This window comes from Aotus nancymaae, unplaced genomic scaffold, assembly GCF_030222135.1.
Source record: "Aotus nancymaae isolate 86718 unplaced genomic scaffold, 86718_ANA_hifiasm-v0.15.2.pri h1tg000131l, whole genome shotgun sequence".
NCBI classification, from domain to species: domain Eukaryota; kingdom Metazoa; phylum Chordata; class Mammalia; order Primates; family Aotidae; genus Aotus; species Aotus nancymaae.
The window spans coordinates 1,217,463-1,231,673 of NW_026988546.1; the positions used below are offsets into that span (position 1 = coordinate 1,217,463).

At 43.5% G+C, this 14,211-nt stretch overlaps 2 protein-coding genes across 5 annotated transcripts in view; one reads left to right on the plus strand and one right to left on the minus strand.

Annotated features, from left to right (window-relative positions):
• The window catches only part of KANSL3 (KAT8 regulatory NSL complex subunit 3), a 79,856-nt gene extending 70,194 nt beyond the window's left edge, over window positions 1-9,662 (minus strand). For 2 of the 4 annotated variants that reach the window (XM_064371281.1, XM_021671780.2), the window contains exons 1-2: window positions 9,156-9,662; window positions 3,372-3,542 (exon numbers count right to left, since the gene is read on the minus strand). In XM_064371281.1, coding sequence (XP_064227351.1) covers window positions 3,372-3,542; window positions 9,156-9,370 — 386 coding nt within the window. In that variant the 5' untranslated portion in view covers window positions 9,371-9,662. The remainder of the gene's footprint in view (window positions 1-3,371; window positions 3,543-9,155) is intronic. The other 2 variants (XM_064371282.1, XM_012436791.2) reach the window with 2 other exon arrangements.
• A 1,017-nt stretch (window positions 9,663-10,679) lies between these two features.
• Window positions 10,680-14,211, plus strand: part of FER1L5 (fer-1 like family member 5) — a 69,704-nt gene continuing 66,172 nt past the window's right edge. The window contains exons 1-2 of the mRNA XM_064371461.1: window positions 10,680-10,828; window positions 13,129-13,227. The gene's annotated coding sequence lies outside the window, so the exon portion shown is untranslated. The remainder of the gene's footprint in view (window positions 10,829-13,128; window positions 13,228-14,211) is intronic.

Consider the following 14,211-nt stretch of genomic DNA (forward strand, 5'->3'; position numbering starts at 1 on the left):
AGTTACCTACCAGAAGAGATGGTTTGTAAGCCTGCTGCCCATGAGAGAAGGAGGCCTCCAAAATCTCATCGGACACTAAAAAACAAACAATCTGACATAAACTGAGCTTTAATGAATTATATCAATCTGTGGCAATGTCATAACACAAAAATGGTAGTCCACATGGAGACTGGAGAAAGACAAGCCAAAGATAAGAATCTGTCAGTATTTCTCTAAAGGACAGGCAGGAGAAGGAGCACCCTGGCCTATTCTGTGGGCCCATCTTGCCTAGAGGAAAGATGTGCACATCCAGCTATTCTGCTGTGCCTCCTATGTAGACTCTCCACTCACCTATCCACTTCTGAAATAAAATGGTTTTCCGGACTTTCCTGCTGAGAAAAGACACTCTGGCCAGGCCACCCCAGTGTCTCTTATGCTTTGCAGTTGTATCTCTCCTTATAAATTAAGAAACTCGGGGTCGGGCGCAGTGGCTCACGCCTGTGATCCCAGCACTTTGGGAGGCCAAGGTGGGCAGATCACTTAAGCCAGGAGTTTGAGACCAGCCTAAGCAAAATGGCAAAACCCAATCTCCATAAAAACAACAAAAATTAACCAGAAATGGTGGTGTACTCCTGCAGTCCCAGCTACTTGGGAGTCCAAGGTGGGAGAATCACCTGAGTCCTGGACGTCGAGGCTTACAGTCAGTTGAGATCGTGCCACTGCACTCCAGTCCAGGTGACAGAGTTAGACTCTGTCTAAAAAAAAAAAAAAAGAAAAAGAAACTGGTATTCATAATATTATTAAGTCTCTAATGACTTTAATAAGCAAGAATCGTCCACAAAAACCTCTTAATTATAACCATGGACGAACTAACAACAACAAAAATCACAAAGTTCTCCTATGTACTTTCTGAAATTGCAAAGGACAAGGTACTGGAAAATACCACAAAGGGATACATAACCGTACGAGGCCACCTTGATCAGCCACCACTAACTGGTCTTAATCTCTTTTTACTGCCCTTAATTAAGGGAGAAAGTATGGTAGTTGATAACACTGGGTTCTGGAGTCAGACTGCTTAGTTTGAACAAACTCCTTCTCCATCACTTCCTTATTAAGGTTTCTCAAACACCTCGACCTCAGTTTCTTCATCCTGTTAAACAGAGATGAAGGGGGGATATATCTCCCAAGAGTCATTGGGAGGATTAAGAGACAATGCATATGAAGAGTTTGGTAAAATGCCTGGCACCTAGAAAGCACTCAACAAATGGTAGCTCCTTTTTGTTATTATCATCATTGTTATTTTTTATTATTATTAACTGTAGCAATGCTGATAAATCCTTTTGCTGAATATACTGACTCCAGCAACATTTCAGTAGTTGATCTTCATTCATAGCAGTTTACTTCTTTATCTGAAGCTCAAAAGAGCTTCTTAAGGCACTAAATTAATTCCAGTGCAAGACCCCAACCAACTTCTTCACAAGCTTTTCAACCAAGGTGCAGCACTGCTCCTCCCTCAACAGCTGCTGTTTTGATCACACAAGCATACCTGTTCAATCTCATTCCCAACTTCCAACCAGCTTCAGAAATTATGTCAATCACCTCAAACTTTCTACCCTCTCTCTCTTTCATTATCATATGCGGTCTCCAAAATTATGGAAAGTTACCACCTACCAACTCCTGATGTAAGAAGTAACATTTCCTTATATATAGTATATAGCAGATATACAGATACAAACAAAAACCCATCAAGAAAATACAAATTGAAACCACAATGAGATGCCACTTTATACCCAGGAGAATGGTTATAATTCAAAAAAAAAGAAGAGGGCCGGGTGCGGTGGCTCACGTCTGTAATCTCAGCACTTTGGGAGGCCAAGGAAGGTGGATCACGAGGTCAAGAGATCGAGACCATCTTGACCAACATGGTGAAACCCCGTCTCCACTAAAAAATACAAAAATTAGCCATGTGTGGTGGTGCGCGCTTGTAGTCTCAGCTACTTGGGAGGCTGAGGCAGAAGAATTACCTGAACCAGGAGGCAGAGGTTGCAGTGAGCCAAGAGTGCTCCACTGCACCACTCCAGCCTGGTGTCAGAGCGAGACTCCATCTCAAAAAAAAAAGGAAGAAAATTAATAAGTGTTGGCAAGGATGTGGAGAAACTAGAACTCTCATACACAGCTGGTAGGAATGTAAAATGGTACAGTCACTTTGGAAAACAGTCTGCCAATTCCTCAAAGGTTAAATTCAGAGTTACCAAATGACCCAACAAGTCCACTCCCAGGTATATAGCTAAGAGAATTAAAACCTTAGATCCACACAAAAACTTGTATGCAAATGTTCGTAACAGCATTATTCATAATTGCCAAAATATGAAAACAACCTAAATATCCATCAACTGATTAATGAATAAAATGTGGGCTATTCATACAATGCAATATCATTCAGCAATAAAAAGGAATGAAGTGCTGATACACGCAACCACATGGATGAACCCTGAAAACATCATGCTGGGTGAAACAAGCCAGTAGGAAAAGACCACATAGTGCATGATTCTGTATACATGAAATGTCCAGAATAGGCAAATCTATAGGGACAAAGGTCAATGAGTGCTTCCTAGGGACCAGAGAAACTGGGAGGAAACGGGAAGTGACTGTTAATGGGTATGGGGTTTCTTTTCGGGATGATGATAATGTTTACCAAATTGATAGTGGTGATGAATATACAACTCTGACTATACTAAAAACCACTGACTGTACACATTAAATAGTTCAATTGTATGGTATATAAATAGTATCTCCAAAAAGTTGTTATGTGATTAGGTAAATGTTTACCAAATGAACAGGGACTAATGACCCTGGGGGCAGTAGAGAGGTTGGGAACAAAACTAGTCAGTAAACTCATAAAAACAAGCTTCAGTGTGCCCTCCACAGACTGCAAATCTACTTTTAAAAGCCACTCAAACATCTGTTAGCTTTTCATGTGACTTCACAACACTTTCATCATCCTAGTTATAAACCATTTAAATACAATATCTTACAAACATACATTCATTTTTTTGTAGTTTGGGTGACCCCTATATCATAATTTATATAACAGAAGCTACTACAGAGCTAGTCACAGCTATCAAATTTACTTATTTATTCAACATTTATTATATGCCTACTGTGTGCCAGACAATGTTCTAGTGTAAAGTATGCAAAGATGGCTGAGATGTAAGCCCTGCTCTCAAGCATCTCACACATAGCCTGGTGAACTGAGAGTTATAATGTGAGACTTTGGAGAACACTCTGACATGTGTTGCTGCAAATGAAATAAGCTCATAATAAATGTATTTCAATGAAGACGATACAAAATAATTACAGGGCAGTGACCATCCTCCTGAGGAGCAGCCTACCTGTTGACATGCTCCTCCCAGTCCTCTGGTGGGGGAGGGGCATCTGCATCAGTCCTGGCGAAGATGACATGCCGTTCACACTCATTCATCACGCTGCGTGCCTTCTGATTGTCATAGAGTGGCACAGGGGTTGAAGTGACAGTCTCCACATCTATTGGGATGTCTGATTCACTGTAAACAGGTGAGGAAATAGGACCGAGCCACACATACTTCACAGGTATTTAACAATCATCTGGTTGACAAAAAATGTATCTTTAATACAGTCAGCTTTAAATTATGCATAAGCACATTATATTCACAAGATAATTTTGATCCAAAGTCACCTTTCCCACACTTGTCTAGATCTCTGCTCTCTCAGACATGACGGTATGTACTGGAAGAACACAAAGTCATTTTTAAAATGAGTATACATAAAAAATGATAAAAAAGATAAATATGGGCTAGGTGCAATGGCTCACACCTGTAATATCACCACTTTGGGAAGCCAAGGCGGGTGGATTACTTGAACTCAGGAGTTTGAAACCAGCCTGAGCAACACAAGAAAACCCTGTCTCTACCAAAAATACAAAAATCAGCTGGGCATGGTTGCATATGCCAGTGGTCCCAGCTACTAAGGAGGCTGAGGTGGGAGGATTGCTGGAGCTGGGGAATTCAAGGCTGCAGTGAGCTATGACTGCATCACTGCATTCCAGCCTAGGTGACGGAGCAAGACCTGGTCTCAAAAATAAACAAATAAATAAATAAATGACAAATATGGCCAGGCACAGTGATTCACACCTGTAATCCCAGCACTTTGAGAGGCTGAAGCAGGAGGATCGCTTAAGCCCAGAAGTTCAAGTCCAGTTTGGCAACATGGCAAAACCTTGTCCTACAACAAACACAAAATTAGCCAGGCATGGTGGTGTGTGCTTGTATTCACAGCTAGTCAGGAAGCTGAGGTGAGAGGATCGCTTGCTTGAGCCCAGGAGGTTGAGGGTACAGTCAGCTGTGATCGTGCCACTGCACTCCAGCTTGGGGGTGACAGAGCAAGACCCAGTCTCAAAAAAAAAAAAAAAAAGAACAAATATATTCCATAAGCAAGTTGATCTGACTCAGGCTAATATTTTTAAAAGATCACTTTCAATTTTTGTTGAGTAGGCTACAGTTCAGGAGTGGAATTCAGAAGACTAGTTAGGCAGCCATTGCAGTAGACTGAGATGGGCCAGAAATCATGATAGCTTGTTCAGGGACAGGAACAGCACAAATGCAGAAAAGTGGCTAACAAGTTGATTGCCTAGACACTGTCCAATACAGTAGTTATAAGCCACACATGACTACTTAAATTTAAATTAATAAAATTAATTACTGGGCACAGGGGCTCACACCTATAATCCCAACACTCTGGGAAGCCAAGGCAGGCAGGACGCTTGAGCCCACAAGTTCAAGACCAGTGTGGGCAACAATGGTGAAACGCCATCTCTACTAAAAATGCAAAAAATTAGTTTGTGGTCCCAGCTACATGGGAGGCTGAGGTGGGAGGATCAACTGAGCCTGGGATGCAGAGGTTGCAGTGAGTACAGATCACACCACCGCACTCCAGCCTGGGTGACAAGAAACCTCATCTCAAAAAAAAAATTTTTTTTAATAGAATTAAATACTCAGTCTGGGTGCAGTGGCTCACACCTGTAATCCCAGCACTTTGAGAGGCCAAGGCGGGCAGACCACTTGAGACCAGGAGTTCGAGACCAGCCTGGCTGAAAACCCTGTCTCTACTAAAACTACAAAAATTAGCCAGGTATGGTGGCATCCGTCTGTATTTCCAGCTACTTGGGAAGCTGAGGCAGGAAAATTGTTTGGACCTGAGAGGCGGAGACTGTGGTGAGCCAAGACTGCGCCAGTGCACTCCAGCCAGCCTGGATGACCGATCGAGACTCTGTCTCAAAAAAAAAAAAAAAGAATCAGTTCTTCAGTGACATCAGCCACATTTCAAGTGTTCAATAGATATATGTGGCTATCAGTTACCATGCTGAACATCTCAGGTATAGAACATTTCTATTGTTAAAGAGTTCTGCTAAACAGTGCTGGTCTAGAGTTTTATTTATTTATTTTTTTTTTGAGACGGAATTTCGCTCTTGTTACCCAGGCTGGAGTGCAATGGCACGATCTCGGCTCACCACAACCTCCGCCTCCTGGGATCAAGCAATTCTCCTGCCTCAGCCTCCTGAGTAGCTGGGATTACAGGCACGCACCACTGTGCCCAGCTAATTTTTTGTATTTTTAGTAGAGACGGGGTTTCACCATGTTGACCAGGATGATCTCGATCTCTTGACCTCGTGATCTACCCACCTCAGCCTCTCAAAGTGCTGAGATTACAGGCGTGAGCCACCATGCCCGGCCGGTCTAGAGTTTTAAATTCATGCAAACTTTCTCCTTTCATTAGCAAGTCAACTGGTAGTTAATTATTAATAAGTACTTGCAAAGTCTATGATTTCCTTTCTGTATGATTATTTAAGACAGATAACCTGGAATGCACATGCCTTAGCTATTTAGCTCATTTTGTACAGAGCCTAGAAGAGAAACAAATATAAATGAACATCTAAATGTCTTTCATATTTTAAAATGAAATCCAGCCAGTTGTGGTGGCTCATGCCTATAATTTCAGCACTTTGGGAGGCCAAGGCAGGTTGATTGCTTGAAGTCAGGAGTTCAAGACCAGCCTGACCAATATGGTGAAACGCTATCTTTACTAAAAATACAAATCAGCCAGGCGTGGTGGCAGGTGCCTGTAATCCCAGCAATTCGGGAGGCTGAGGCAGGAGAACCGTTTAAACCTGGGAGGTGAAGATTGCAGTGAACCGAGATCGCGCCCAGGCAACAGAGTGAGATCCCGTCGGAAGGAAAGAAGGAAGGAAGGGAGGAAGGGAGGGAGGGAGGGAGGGAATGAATCCTAGTGCCCCGAGGGTCTTTCCCCACTTTATGATATGGACCAACTCTGTCACCCCAAATACTGTGCCAAACAAACTGGTCTACTGGCTATCTACCAAACTTTATGTTAACTTTTTGACCTAAGTGACCTTACTGAATTCATTTCCAAAGACTGAAATAATTACATCATTGTGAAATTGTGTGCAGCTAGATCTGGTGGTGGGTGAAAGAGCTGATTATCTTCTCTAGGCCAAATGTTGGACTAGATGCTTGGATATGTGTACCTAAAAGAGAACTCTTGATTTCACCATCACAAACATATCCTCCCCCAGTTTGCCCTAAATCATGGCACCACCCAGTTGCTCAAGCCAGAAATCTGTCATCCTAATTTTACCTTTCCCTTTAACCCAGGTTCTTGCTCTGGCTTCCAATTCACCATAGCAGATTCTAATGACCTATTCACTCTACCTATGAAATACATCTCAAGGCCATCTGATTTCTCCATTTGTACTGTTCCTGCCCTACACAAGATATCATGACTTCTGGCCCTTCTCAGTTCACTACAATGGCAGCCTGCAGTTGGTCTTGTAAGGTCTACTCCTGCACTATAATATACTCCACGAAAAATCCAAAATGATATTTTTAAAGTATAAATTGTTTTGTTGTACGAAAAAAAACAAAAAGAAATAAAGTAGAAATTGAACCCCTAGCTTAAGATCCTTCAATGACTTCTCACCACTCTTAGAATCAAATTCCTTCGTAAAGTAACCTCTGCCAACTTCTTCCTACCTCCCACTTATACCTCTACTGCTATTATATTCTGGCCACACTGGCCTAAAAGAGTTCTTAGAGCATGCCAAATTCTCACTTTCAGGGCCTATATATGGAGACAGAGATTATAAAAGGAAACAATTTTCTAAGTACCAAAAAAACCAAGTCCATGGAATCTCACTTGAAGAAAATGTCATGAGATGCGGACACAGGAGTTTTAATGTCAAGAAGAAGCTAATATGTAGCAAAAAAGAAAAGACTTCAACTACTATTTAATGGAGCTTTTCAGTTATGCCCTAGGCCAGAGGCATCAGGACTATGTTAAATTATTGCCTAAAGTTACAGATTTTTACATCCTGTACAACCAAAAAAGCCAACAAAATTATAAAGTCATTCGGAAATGAAATAAAAAACACTATTCTGCATGTTTATTTATTTATTTATTTATCGAGATGAGGTCTCATTCTGTCACCCAGGCTGGAGTGCAATGGTGTGATCTCGGCTCACTGCAACCTCCGCCTCCTGAGTTTAAGCTATTCTCCTGCCTCAGCCTCTTGAGTAGTTGTGATTACAGGCATCTGCCACCACGCCTGGCTAATTTTTGTATTTTTAGTAGAGACGGGGTTTCACCATGTTGGTCAGGCTGGTCTCGAACTCCTGCCCTCATGATCCACCCGCCTCAGCCTCCTAAAGTGCTGGGATTACAGGAGTGAGCCACCTCACCCAGCCTTCTGCATATGTTTAAAACACACTTAGCAGGCAGGGCCCAATTGCTCATACCTGTAATCCCAGCACTTTGGGAGGCTGAGGTGGGCGGACTGCCTGAGGTCAGAAGTTCGAGACCAGCCTGGGTAACATGGTGAAATCCCATCTCTATTAAAAATAAAAAAATTAGCCCAGCATGGTGGCAGCTGCCTGTAATCCCAAGTACTCAAGAGGCTGAGACACTGAACCCAGGAGGCAGAGGTTGCAGTGAGACAAGATTAAACCATGGCATTCCAGCCTAGGGAACAAAGAGTGAAACTTGGTCTCAAGGAAAAAAAAAAACAACAAACTTAGCCAGGTGTGGTGGTGCACACCTGTAGGCTCAGCTACTTGGGAGGCTGAGGCAGGAGAATCGCTTCAACTCAGGAGGTGGAGGTTGCAGTGAGCCAAGATCGCACCACTGCACTCCAGCCTGGACCACAGAGCAAGACTCCGTCTCGAAAAACACACAAACACACACACACACACACATTGGGGTATCTCTAACTCATTAGGTCATTAAGGCTTAATTTCGGAAGTCAGTGGTTCTAACCCCCAACAAAATTAAAACCAGTGCTTGAGGAAAGATTAAACATCAGGTCAGATTAAAAACAAACAGATAAAACTCTTCTCCAAAAGTTTACAAAATTATTAAGGGCATGATTTGATCACCACAACAGAATATGTCAACACATCTTGAAACATAATTAGAATGCCTTAAAGTACAAAAGAATTGGCAAACAGGTTTATTTAGACCCAATGTAACTGTAACACATATCAGGTAGTCAATTTATGAAACTTCCTTGCCCTATAATGTAGGCTGGTTGAAAATATCATTAGATCTAAGAAGGGTTTACATTAACCCATGGATAGCAGCTCCTTAACAAGGGAAGAGAAAAAGCAACGTCTTAGAAATTGGCTCCTAACCTGTGTGAAGCCAAGAAAAGCAAAATGCATTACTATAAAAAGGCTATTGTTGCCACTGTCAAGTAACACAGAGCACTAGACTAATGTGATAAGGAGTCCTATCTTGTGTGGTAATCTTTTAAAATCAACTTTTCAGTCTTTCTCTTCACTAGTTAAATAACCCTCTTTGACTTTCCCCCTTTTCACACAAGTCCTATTATCTAAGTGGAATAAACTGCTTTACCTCTACACATCTTGCTTTCCTAACTCTTGTTAGATATCTCCTAGAGATGTCCACAATCAAGCCAGCTATCCTTATGCTGCTTAAGAGATGCCTGAATTTAACATCCAAATGCCTTATACAATCTCCCCCAGTCAATCCCGAGAAAATCCTCTCTAAATTCCCATCTGATCACTGCCCAGTGAGGGCAGGAGCAGCCCTTAGAAGCCCAAACTCACATGGTACTTTCGTGCTGCCGCCGGGGAGTGACAAAGAGCATGCGGGTGGGGCGGGCACTACTGGCATCTGGGTGGGCACTCCAAGGCTTGGCATAGCTATGATCCAGAAAAACCAGGTCCAGCTCCCGTTCGTGCACTGAAAGCTGGAAGAGCAGCGAGGTGCCCATGCGTCGAGCTGAAGTCTGGAAGTCCCTCTCCACACCCCGGTGGGCCATGTCAGTGGAGGGACAGAAAGTCAGAGCATGGGTATCTGCATGCTAGTCACCTGTAGTGAAAAGTTTCAGTTTAAGTCAATTCCAGTATTCTAAATTCCTCCCAACAGATACCACCTAACATGCTTACTTTTGTAGCCTACTATCATTTCTATTGAGCATCTATTACACAGCAGACCTTTGGTGGGGAGGGTTCGTGGAATCCCACATCATCACCCAAAAAAAAAAAAAAACCTGAATTGAACCTTAGAAAGACTGGAAAACAAAAAAAAAAGCTATGGTGCCATGAGTTGCCCTATACTCAATTTCTACGAAACTGAAATTCGCTAACGGGAGAGCTCACCGACTCCACGGTTCAGAAAGACCTCGGGTGGACAGACACTAAACTTGCTGGGCCAGCACAACTTCCTAGGAGAGCAGGAAGGGTTCTGGCAAACAGGAAATCACAAATATGAATTCGTCGGAAGCTAAGGATCTCTGTTGCTTCACACCATCCTCTAACGATAATGCGAACAGAGTCGGGTCCATAGCTAGAGCGCTGGGCACCCCTAAAGTGCAGGGCAACGCGGGCCTCAAGGAAGCGAATCCCAGTTCGGGCTCCATTTCCTTCAAGTCTCTGGTATTGTGTGAAACAAAAGTTCTGCAAGTACTTCGTAATATTCCAGAGTTTTTCAATATAAAAAATGCGAGCTCCCCCCGCAAAACCTGTTGACAAAATGATCCCCGTGGAAGCCCTTTCGCCTGTGAGACGTGCCCGGCAAACCGCCCGGGACCCCGCCTGCTCCGCAGGCGTTCCCGCCACTGAGCCTCCACAAGGCCCATCCAGGAGGCTATGACTCGCATTTTACAGACGAAGGAGCCAGCTCGGGGGATTGAAGCGACTTGGCCAAGGTCATCCCGAGTTCGCGACGAGGAGGAGTCGCCTGGCCCCCGCCTCCCGCCTCCCGCCTCCCGCTCCCCGGGGCAGGGCTCGGCGTCCGCGTCACGGCGGCCCAGACGCGTCCCCCGCCCGCCTCGGGCCCAACATGCCCGACCGGCCCCGGCAGCCAGTCCCCAGCCCAAACCCCTGCATGCCACGAGAGCTCCAAAGCTCTCGCCAAGACCCCTGGCCGTCCCAACGACGGCCGCGACCCCCACGACCCGCCACTCCCCTCGAAGCCTACGCAGCTCTCACCCGCGGTCCTCAGGCCGCGCGCTGGGCCCGGGCCGGATTGCCACGAGCTGGGCCCGGGCCGGATTGCCACGAGCGTGCGCGTTAACGCCTCCACGCCCCAGCGCTGCAGGCACCGAGTAAAACGCGGAAGCAGATCACAGCCTGAGAAGGGAGAAGCGGTGAGCTGCAAAGCACGGCACAGATCATCTCCGGCGACTTGGTCCGGAAGCGGTGCGCCGAGAACGCGCAAGCATCTCGGAAGCAGAAAGCATCTAGACTGCAGTATCCGTTTCGTCCATTTTCAGTAGGTAAAGCGAGGGCAGAGGAGGAAGCTGGCTTCTACGGCCCCAGTTCTCGCCGCTCCCACCGTATTGGTCCTTTGTGCCCTTTGGGAGGTCGAGCACCCAACTGTCCACCTCCACCAGGGCAGCCCCCTGAATTTACTCATTAAGAATTTACCTATGTAGCTCACGCCTGTAATCCCCGTGCTTTGGGAGGCGTAAACGGGAGGATCTCTTGAGCTCAAGAGTTTGAGATGAACCTGGCCAACATGATGAGACCCCCGTATCTACAAAAAATTTTAGAAATTAGGCGGATATGGTGGTGGCGTGTGCCTGTAGTCCCAGCTGCTTGGGAGACTGAGGTGAGAGGATTGCTTGAGCCTGGGAGGTTCATATATGATATATATATATATCATATATGTAACTATATATATAACCATATATATAACTATATATATCGTTATATATATGATATATATCATATATAACTATATATATAACTATATATATCATATATATAACTATATATATATCATATATAACTATGTATCATATATATCATATATATAACAATAGCCTTTTTATATAACTATATATCATATATATGACATATATATCATATATAACTATGTATCATACATATAACATATATCATATATGATGTATATGATATATATGATGTATATGATATATATGATGTATATGATATATATATGATGTATATGATATATATATATGATGTATATGAGATATATATATATATAGTTTTGTTTCTGAGACAGAGTCTTGGTTTGTCACCTAGGCTAGCATGCAATAGCACGGTCTCTGGTCACTGCAACTTCCAGCTCCCGGGTTCAAGCAATTATTCTGCCCCAACCTTCCGAGTAGCTGGGACTACAGGTGTGTGCCACCATGCCCAGCTAATTTTTGTATTTTTAGTAGAGATGGGGTTTCACTATATTAGCCAGGCTGATCTCAAACTCCTGACCTTCTGAACCTTCCACCTCGACCTCCCAAAGTGCTGAGATTACAGGTGTGAGTCACTGCCACCAGCTACAGCTGATATTGCTTAAATTCACACAATTTTAGTCCCAGTAGTCCCAGCTACTTGGGAGGCTGTGGCAAGAGGATCGCTCAAGCAAGCTTTATTAAATTGAGCCACTGAGATTTTGGAGTTGTTCATTAGCCAGCACAACATAGCCCATCCTGACTGATACACCCAACCAAACTATCAACTGTAAGGGCAGAATAAAGATATGTACAGACATACAGGCCCGGCACAGTGGCTCATACCTGTAATCCCAGCACTTTGGGAGGCCGAGGTTGGTGGATCATGAGGTCAGGAGTTCAAAACCAGCCTGGCCAACATGGCAAAACCCCGTCTCTACTAAAAATACAAAAATTAGCCAGGCATGGTGACGGATACCTGTAATCCCAGCTACTCGGGAGGCTGAGGCAAGAGAATTGCTTGAACCCAGGAGGTTGCAGTGAGCTGAGATGGGGCCATTGCACTCCAGCCACAGCGACAAAGGGAGACTCGGTATCAAAAAGAAAAATATATGTACAGACACACAAACACTTAAAACATTCAGAAAGCTACTAAGAGCTGTGTTCCACAAAGATGAGAGGGTAAATTGAGAAGATGGAAGGCATAGGACCTGAGAAGCAGGGTCTAACACAGGAAGCGGAGGAGGGATTCTGAAGGTGATGGCAAAGAGTATTCCAGGACAATAGCTGTGCTTCAGGGCTGGAGGATAAGAGAAGGCCAGGAGGGAGAGCCCCAGGGAAAACAATGAATCTGGGAAAATGCCTCACAGATTTGAAAAAAATCAAGGAATGCTATTTAAATGTGCTGTTTAGAAATATGGAGTTTAATATCATAGAAATTATCAAAAATAGAGCTTCCCCTACCCCACCTCTCCCTACCCTTAACTCTGTCTCCTGGGTGCTTGTTTTGGGCCAGGGTTCTACTATTTCTCTACTTATTTTCCCATTTGCACTATAAACAGATTTGTATCTTTTCTCTGCCCCTTCCTTTCCTGAGCACACTGTGTTTATAAAATTTTAATTCTTTGCCAATTTAGGTGATAAATGGCATCTTATTGCATTTCTTTGCTTATTAATGATTTTGATTTTTCTTTTCTTTTCTTTTTTTTTTTTTTTGAGACGGAGTCTTGCTCTGTCATCCAGGCTGGAGTACAGTGGCGCATCTTGGCTCACTGCAACCTCCACCTCCCGGGTTCAAGTGATTCTCCTGCCTCAACCTCCCGAGTTGCTAGGACTACAGGCGCATGCCACAACACCTGGCTAATTTTTTGTATTTTTAGTAAACGGGGTGCCAGGATGGTCTCCATCTCCTGACCTCGTGATCCACCCACCTCGGCTTCCCAAAGTGTTGGGATTACAGGTGTGAGCCACTGTACCCGGTGAGTTTGATTTTTTTTACATCTTTTTTGGCTTTTGAAACCAATTTGGCAAAGTGATAAATTGTATCTCGTATTTCTTTGATTATTAACAATTATGTGATAGGAATTTTGCCTTTGTTTTCCTTTGGTATAGTCATCTTTTTCTCATTGCATAACAGCTTGCTCTAAAACAGCTATTAAATAGCCTTTTGGACATCAAGTATATTTTGACTGTTTTCCTTGCTTTGATATTTGTCTTTCAGCTTTAAGGTATAATTTCTATATAGGAATTTTTTATTTTATACAATCAAATCTGTCAGCTTTGACCCTCTTTTACAGGGTCTTTTGTGTCATGTTTAGTTTGAAAAGCCATTCACAAAGCGAAAAGCACTGTGTTGTGTTTAGATTTCAAGAAAAACTTCCAGGAAGCACTTTTTCTTTTTGAATCTGCTGCACTAGAAAGTGGCCAGCACCCTGATCACTAATCCAGCATTTCAGCCTTTGAACCCCAGTCATCTCTTAGAATGCATGGTACACTTACTGCTAAGTAGTTTCATTAATTAATAGATAGTTCTTAAATATTCTTTGTGTGTATGTATGTAGGGTTTGTTGTTGTTTTTGTTGTTGTTGTTGTTGTTGTTGAGACAGAATCTTGTCCTGTTGCCCAGGCTGGAGTGCAGTGGTGTGATCTTGGCTCATTGCAGTCTCCGCCTCCCAGGTTCAAGCGATTCTCCTGCCTCAGTCTCCTGAGTAGCTGGGATTGCTGGCACATACCACCACGCCCAGCTAATTTTTGTATTTTTAGTAGAGATGGGGTTTTGCTATGTTGGCCAGGCTGTTCCCAAACTTCTGGCCTCAAGTGATCCGCCCACCTTGACCTCCCAAAGTACTGGAATTACAGGCATTAGCCACTGCTCCCAGCTTTTAAATATTCATTAGTTTTCATTCTAACTATTGGATAAGATATAATTTATACAATGTTCAACTCTAAAGCCAAAAAAGCCT